The sequence below is a fragment of the Oncorhynchus nerka genome, linkage group LG14 (genome assembly GCF_034236695.1).
Source record: "Oncorhynchus nerka isolate Pitt River linkage group LG14, Oner_Uvic_2.0, whole genome shotgun sequence".
NCBI classification, from domain to species: Eukaryota; Metazoa; Chordata; class Actinopteri; order Salmoniformes; family Salmonidae; genus Oncorhynchus; species Oncorhynchus nerka.
In genome coordinates this window covers 59,874,469-59,882,386 of record NC_088409.1, presented here as the reverse complement: position 1 = coordinate 59,882,386, position 7,918 = coordinate 59,874,469, and the positions used below count along the sequence as shown (strand labels likewise).

At 45.7% G+C, this 7,918-nt stretch overlaps 1 protein-coding gene across 2 annotated transcripts; it reads right to left on the bottom strand.

The window, feature by feature from the left end:
• Nucleotides 1-46: 46 nt before the first annotated feature.
• On the bottom strand, nucleotides 47-4,862 carry rnaset2l (ribonuclease T2, like). 2 transcript variants are annotated; one of them, XM_029680572.2, is made up of 10 exons: nucleotides 4,757-4,862; nucleotides 4,291-4,394; nucleotides 3,899-3,956; nucleotides 3,740-3,807; nucleotides 3,530-3,587; nucleotides 3,380-3,447; nucleotides 1,383-1,496; nucleotides 1,215-1,263; nucleotides 752-832; nucleotides 47-455 (listed from the first exon to the last, which is right to left on the bottom strand). In XM_029680572.2, the coding sequence occupies exons 2-10, from the start codon at nucleotides 4,380-4,382 to the stop codon at nucleotides 258-260; spliced, it is 786 nt and encodes a 261-aa protein (XP_029536432.1). In that variant the 5' UTR covers nucleotides 4,383-4,394; nucleotides 4,757-4,862; the 3' UTR covers nucleotides 47-257. The 2 variants fall into 2 exon arrangements, with proteins under 2 accessions (XP_029536432.1, XP_029536433.1); XM_029680573.2 differs by having other exon boundaries at nucleotides 4,291-4,369; nucleotides 4,757-4,852.
• Between the last annotated feature and the right edge of the window lie 3,056 nt (nucleotides 4,863-7,918).

Sequence of the window (7,918 nt, the reverse complement as noted above, 5' to 3'; positions counted from 1 at the left end):
TGTGTGGTGTCTTATATAAACATTTTGTATAAACACAACAATAAGGTGCTTTAAAATACTTGTTTATTTTGCCAAAAAAATGTAGCTTTGGACTCACCAAAAGCCTGTTTGCAAAACAAAAATACTTAAAGGACATAAAGTGCCTGCGTATTACATGAGTGCCTTAAGATGTGAGCCCTGCAATTCAAGAACTTGCTTATCATTAGGTTAAGCCAGTAGGCATGGCAGCCCCGTCTGTGGTGAGGACAGACGTAACACTAGTCACATGGCTGGTGTGGGTGGTCGTGGTTTATAGGGAAGTAGAAGACAGGGGAGTCCTGTGGACAGGGGTGCCCAGGAAAGGTGTGCCAGAGCTGGGGAGGTACTGGTTCAGCTCCCTGGTCCTCTTTGTGATGACATCCAAGGGTGAGGTTTTGAGACAGAGGGATCTTCACCTGGACCAATACTTCTCGTCCCTGAGGGAAGTGATGGGGGATTCCATTTACATGCCCACAAATAAACTGTTTCTCTACATCTGCAAAATCTTGGAAGCATCAGTGCCACTGCCAGATTACACCAAAGGCGAACCGAGAACTCTCAAGTGGTGATAATGTGTGGTTTGGTACAATACTACAGTGACTAGCTTGGTCACAGATTTGTTTTTGCACTTGCCTACCCCAGTTTGGCATGACACTAAGTGACAAGGAACTGGCATGATGGAGCAGACAGACAGGCACTCAGGCTAGGGATTCTTACCTAGCTGTTAGCTTACCTTTTCATCATTTATACACTGAATCTGGACATCGGGGTCATCTCCAATGACAGGGGCCAGAGCATGGTTGACTTTATCGTACTGAACAGATGGCAGAACAATGCAGTAACTGAATTCAAGTTTCATCCTACTTCCCCCATGTAAACTTAAGTTCAATGTTAATTGCCTTTTTTGTCATAAATAGGAATTATTTGTCATGTTCTCAGGGTTTCTGTTTCTGATCTCAACCAAATATGTTCACTTAAGTGGTTCTATTTTATAAGATCCTACTGAAACCCATGCTGCAAAAAGACTAGATAATTTAATTATATCCTTCAGATCCTTATTTGGATGCAGTGTCTCAGTCTACATTCAAATAAAATAATGGTACATGAAAAGCATTGTAATTTAGTTTCTGTAAACCCCACAATGCATGCCTATAGCTGTCTCTTAACCCTTCCACAAGGTGATAGTGACTACCTACTGGATAAGACTGGTTACAAGAGGGCTTTATTCCTGCGTCCTCCAAGGCTCTGAATAACGGGTGAAGAACAGGTAGCTTAGCCAGGATAAAAGCCATCAACAGAGGTTTGACTATGTGTAATGGTGAAACAGGCAGGTTAGGTATGTGAATGTGAACAGTGGGGCTGACCGGTCAATATCGAAGCGCCCGCGTAGTTTCAGACATATCTGGAAGTAACGCAAGGGAGAGTTCATGCCCTCCACACAAGCAGCACAAGAGCCATGTTTGATCCATTCATCTTTCCTGTTGGAGAAACACAGGGACATTCAGCTCTGCTATGCAGCTGTAACACAATTTTATTCTGTGAACCGGAATACAGTAAGAACTTTTATTCTGTGGGGACCTCTGAACCTTTCCAGTCAATATAACAGAGAAAATAATGTTGTACAGTCCATTCGGAAAGTATTCAGACCCCTTGACTTTTTCCACATTTTGTTACTTTACAGCCTCATTCTAAAATGGATCAAATTATTTCCCCCTCTTCAATCAACTCACAATACCCGATAATGACAAAGCGAAAACATGATTTTAAGCCATTTTTAAATGTAAAAAAAGAAAAATACCTTATTTAGATAAGTATTCAGACCTTTTGCTATGAGACTCGAAATTGAGCTGAGGTTCATCCTTGAGATGTTTCAACAACTTGATTGGAGTCCACGTGTGGTAAATTCAATTGATTGGACATGATTTGGAAAGACACACACCTGTCTATATAAGGTCCCACAGTTGACAGTGCATGTCAGAGCAAAAACCAAGCCATGAGGTCGAAGGAATTGTCCGTAGAGCTCCGAGACAGGATTGTGTCAAGGCACAGATCTGGGCAAGGGTACCAAAACATTTCTGCAGCATTGAAGGTCCCCAAGAACACAGTAGCCTCCATCATTCTTAAATTGAAGAAGTTTGGAACCACCAAGACTCTTCCTAGAGCTGGCCGCCCGGCCAAACTAATCAATCGAGTGAAAAGGGTCTTGGTCAAGGAGGTGACCAAGAACCCGATGGTCACTCTGACAGGGCTCCAGAGTTCCTCTGTGGAGATGGGAGAACTTTCCAGAAGGCCAACCATCTCTGCAGCACTCCACCAATCAGGTCTTTATGGTAGGTAGAGTGGTCAGACAAGCCACTAAAGGACTCAGACCACGATAAACAAGATTCTCTGATGATGAAACCAAGATAGAATTCTTTGGCCTGAATGCCAAGCATCACATCTGGAGGAAACCTGGCACCATCCCTACTGTGAAGCATGGTGATGGCAGTATCATGCTGTGTGGATGTTTTTCAGGGACTGGGAGACTAGTCAGAATTGAGGGAAAGATGAACAGAGCAAAGTACAGAGAGATCCTTGATGAAAACCTGCTCCAGAGTGCTCAGGACCTCAGACTGGGGTGAAGGTTCACCTTCCAACAGGACAATGACCCTGAGCACACAGCCAAGACAACGCAGGAGTGGCATTGGGACAAGTCTCTGAATGTCCTTGAGTGGCCCAGACAGTGCCTGGACCTGAACCGATTCAATATCTCTGCAGAGACCTGAAAATAGCTGTGCAGCGACACTCCCCATCCAACCTGACAGAAACTCCCCAAATACAGGTGTGCCAAGCCTGTAATGTCATATCTAAGAAGTCTCGAATCTCTCATCGCTGCCAAAGGTGCTTCAGCCAAGTACTGAGTAAAGCGTCTGAATACTTATGCAAATGTACCCCCCAAAAAATGTTTTAACACATTTGAAAAAATGTATAAATACCTGTTAGTGCTTTGTCATTATGGGATATTGTGTATAGATTGATGAGGGGGAAAAAACAATTTAATCAATTTTAGAATAAGGGTGTAACGTAACAAAATGTGGAAAAAGTGAAGGGTCTGAATCATTTCTGAATGCACTGTATATTAGAGATGGTGGAACAGGTAGTGTAAAGGTTGAAGAAACGAATTTGGTATGTAGACCTTTTTCCTGGGTTGGGGTCAATTCGAATTGAAGCCAGTCATTTCAGGAAGGAAAGTGACATTCCAATTCAATCATTTAAAAAAAGGCCAACTCTTTTTAACGACTGCTCGATAAACTGAAAAGGAGAAGCTTTTTACGTGAAAAATGTACTTCCATTGGAAATTGACCCCCATCCTGCCTCTTACCAGAAGAGAAAACTGGATTGAGTCTTGAGTAGGGATGGCCAAAGTTGAGAGAGTTCAGGGTCCAGCTCCTGAAAGAAAGAGGAATGTCTTCTGAACACACAGATTCTTCATTGTCCTTCGATGGTGACTGTAACCAGAGACGAGTTTTACCTTGAGGTCAGAGTGGAATATTGGCCAGCAGCTACAACATGTATGAGCTTTCGAAGGCCTAGATCAAAAATCGAAAAATTATCAGATATGAATTGTCATTCTCATTCAGTTTATTAAGGTCAGTCAAAAGGTTTTATTCTGATGGGGAATGACAAACATTAATGGGTAAATATAATTAATTTAAAACTCCAAAACGTTTTTTTTTTTTACCATAGTCCATGGATCGTCCATGTCTGGATGTTTGGAGGTATTCTACACTGGGATGAATTCTTTAGACCCTGTGCAGAGTTTTAATAGATTGAGTTAGAATAACAAGAATGGGTGATTGATGAGGATGAGGAAGTGCTATGGAGAAGTGGTTGAACTCACCAAACAGAAGCTCCCAGGCCACTGCAGAGTAAACTTCAAACACTGCCATGTACAGAACCTGGGAGAGATGGAAGGATTCTGTATCCTCACGCCCAAGACTATTTCATATTTCAACATAACAGTACATCACACTCACGATAGAGGCACATTTAGACTGGGTTTCTGTACAGCACTTTGCGACATCAACTGATGTAAGAAGGGCTTTATAAATTGATTTGATTGACATGCAACTATGCTTGTCCCAAAAGATAGTATTATAGTCAAAAAATAAACAATGTACTATAGAAGTTGAAAATAGCTAGACTTGAATGGAAAAGTCCAACTTCTGCACTTGATCGATCTACATTTCACTGTTGGATTGAGGTATTTACAACGCAAGATCCCAATCTTACTTTTCCTGCTGGTCTGCTGTCCAGTGGTCAGACTCCATGGTGACGGTAAGGACAGTCAGCAAGGCCACCATGAGCAGCACTGGTGAAAGCATATTGATGCTAGTCTAGGAGTGTGTGACATAAATACATTGGCTACAATTGCATGTGAAAAAAAAAAGTGTGAAGCATGTTGTTCTCATAAACATGGAAAGAAACTGCAACCTCGTCAGTGCACAGAAATGTCATAACAAATGATGCGCTCACATCTTGTGTTAGACGCCAGTTGAAGAGGTATCGTACATTTCACAGGTGCATGCCTTACTGTTGAGTCAGGGCTTGTCTACACTTTTGCTAAATCGTACTATCTTTGTTTACATCTCTAACGACAAACAAGTACAGCTAGAGCCATACACGTATGCCTATAAACACCAACAACATGTGCACAAACCCTGTAGAACGACTGTAACAAATGTGTTTTGAGACTTACCAGAGAGAGTGACTGATCATGTGTGACTGATCTATAATGACAGTTCCCTGCTAATGAAAAATGCTAAACCAAAACTCTCTGTTTGCCTGATCTCATGATCACAGCTGGGGAGAGGTGAGACAACAGACTCGGTTCCTCTTTCTGAGGACCTCAACACAGAAATGAAACTAAGAGTGTCTAGTTTTGAGACTCTTTTAGAATATTATTCACGCAACTGGAAGATGGACGGTGTGCACTGAAAGCAATACATTAGAATGATGCAAATACAAGAATGAGATCACCTAAGTACAAACTGTCAATGAGCAGCATACATTTTCTCCATGAAGAATTTCATTTGAATTCAAATAAACATATGTATATTTACATTTACATTTAAGTCATTTAGCAGACGCTCTTATCCAGAGCGACTTACAAATTGGTGCGTTCACCTTAAGACATCCAGTGGAACAGCCACTTTACAATAGTGCATCTAAATCTTTTAAGGGGGGTGAGAAGGATTACTTTATCCTATCCTAGGTATTCCTGAAAGAGGTGGGGTTTCAGGTGTCTCCGGAAGGTGGTGATTGACTCCGCTGTCCTGGCGTCGTGAGGGAGTTTGTTCCACCATTGGGGGGCCAGAGCAGCGAACAGTTTTGACTGGGCTGCGCGGGAACTGTACTTCCTCAGTGGTAGGGAGGCGAGCAGGCCAGAGGTGGATGAACGCAGTGCCCTTGTTTGGGTGTAGGGCCTGATCAGAGCCTGGAGGTACTGAGGTGCCGTTCCCCTCACAGCTCCGTAGGCAAGCACCATGGTCTTGTAGCGGATGCGAGCTTCAACTGGAAGCCAGTGGAGAGAGCGGAGGAGCGGGGTGACGTGAGAGAACTTGGGAAGGTTGAACACCAGACGGGCTGCGGCGTTCTGGATGAGTTGTAGGGGTTTAATGGCACAGGCAGGGAGCCCAGCCAACAGCGAGTTGCAGTAATCCAGACGGGAGATGACAAGTGCCTGGATTAGGACCTGCGCCGCTTCCTGTGTGAGGGAGGGTCATACTCTGCGGATGTTGTAGAGCATGAACCTACAGGAACGGGCCACCGCCTTGATGTTAGTTGAGAACGACAGGGTGTTGTCCAGGATCACGCCAAGGTTCTTAGCGCTCTGGGAGGAGGACACAATGGAGTTGTCAACCGTGATGGCGAGATCATGGAACGGGCAGTCCTTCCCCGGGAGGAAGAGCAGCTCCGTCTTGCCGAGGTTCAGCTTGAGGTGGTGATCCGTCATCCACACTGATATGTCTGCCAGACATGCAGAGATGCGATTCACCACCTGGTCATCAGAAGGGGGAAAGGAGAAGATTAATTGTGTGTCGTCTGCATAGCAATGATAGGAGAGACCATGTGAGGTTATGACAGAGCCAAGTGACTTGGTGTATAGCGAGAATAGGAGAGGGCCTAGAACAGAGCCCTGGGGGACGCCAGTGGTGAGAGCGCGTGGTGAGGAGACAGATTCTCGCCACGCCACCTGGTAGGAGCGACCTGTCAGGTAGGACGCAATCCAAGCGTGGGCCACGCCGGAGATGCCCAACTCGGAGAGGGTGGAAGGAGGATCTGATGGTTCACAGTATCGAAGGCAGCCGATAGGTCTAGAAGGATGAGAGCAGAGGAGAGAGAGTTAGCTTTAGCAGTGCGGAGCGCCTCCGTGATACAGAGAAGAGCAGTCTCAGTTGAATGACTAGTCTTGAAACCTGACTGATTTGGATCAAGAAGGTCATTCTGAGAGAGATAGCGGGAGAGCTGGCCAAGGACGGCACGTTCAAGAGTTTTGGAGAGAAAAGAAAGAAGGGATACTGGTCTGTAGTTGTTGACATCGGAGGGATCGAGTGTAGGTTTTTTCAGAAGGGGTGCAACTCTCGCTCTCTTGAAGACGGAAGGGACGTAGCCAGCGGTCAGGGATGAGTTGATGAGCGAGGTGAGGTAAGGGAGAAGGTCTCCGGAAATGGTCTGGAGAAGAGAGGAGGGGATAGGGTCAAGCGGGCAGGTTGTTGGGCGGCCGGCCGTCACAAGACGCGAGATTTCATCTGGAGAGAGAGGGGAGAAAGAGGTCAGAGCACAGGGTAGGGCAGTGTGAGCAGAACCAGCGGTGTCGTTTGACTTAGCAAAGTCATCTGTCATCTGCAGAGAGGGAGGAGGGGGGGGGGGAGGATTCAGGAGGGAGGAGAAGGTGGCAAAGAGCTTCCTAGGGTTAGAGGCAGATGCTTGGAATTTAGAGTGGTAGAAAGTGGCTTTAGCAGCAGAGACAGAAGAGGAAAATGTAGAGAGGAGGGAGTGAAAGGATGCCAGGTCCGCAGGGAGGCGAGTTTTCCTCCATTTCCGCTCGGCTGCCCGGAGCCCTGTTCGGGCAGCCGAGCGGGTCCTATCTCACACACACACACATTTCCACGCCCATGAGGGTCCTATCTCACACACACACATTTCCACGCCCATGAGGGTCCTATCTCACACACACACACACACACACACACACTTCCACGCCCATGAGGGTCCTATCTCATACACACACACACACACACATTTCCACGCCCATGAGGGTCCTATCTCACACACACACACACACATTTCCACGCCCATGAGGGTCCTATCTCACACACACACACACACATTTCCACGCCCATGAGGGTCCTATCTCACACACACACACACACATTTCCACGCCCATGAGGGTCCTATCTCACACACACACACACACACAAATTTCCACGCCCATGAGGGCCCTATCTCACAAGAAGGTAAAGACAACAATACATCACGCAAAGCAGCCACAACTGTCAGGAAGAGGGTCCGTGATTGAGTCTTAGAATGAAGAGATGGAGATAAAACGTTTTTTTTCTCCAGTTTTTGCAGCTTGTTCCAGTCGCTGCAACTATAAGAGAAGCGACCCAGGGATGTGTGTACTTTGGGGACCTTTAACAGAATGTGACTGGCAGAAAGGGTGTTGTATGTGGAGGATGAGGGCTGCAGTAGATATCTCAGATAGGGGGGAGTGAGGCCTAAGGGTTTTTTATAAATAAGCATCAACCAGTGGGTCTTGCGACGGGTATACAGAGATGACCAGTTTACAGAGGAGTATAGAGTGCAGTGATGTGTCCAATAAGGAGCATTGGTGGCAAATCTGATGGCCCGAATGGTA

Excerpts from the sequence above, each read along its gene's own strand:
- rnaset2l (XM_029680572.2), bottom strand. The coding sequence starts at position 4,382 with ATGCTTTCACCAGTGCTGCTCATGGTGGCCTTGCTGACTGTCCTTACC. Across the intron at positions 3,957-4,290 it reads ACAGCAGACCAGCAGGAAAA|GTTCTGTACATGGCAGTGTT; the intron begins GTAAGATTGGGA and ends CATCTCTCCCAG. Across the intron at positions 1,497-3,379 it reads CAATCCAGTTTTCTCTTCTG|GAAAGATGAATGGATCAAAC; the intron begins GTAAGAGGCAGG and ends TTTCTCCAACAG.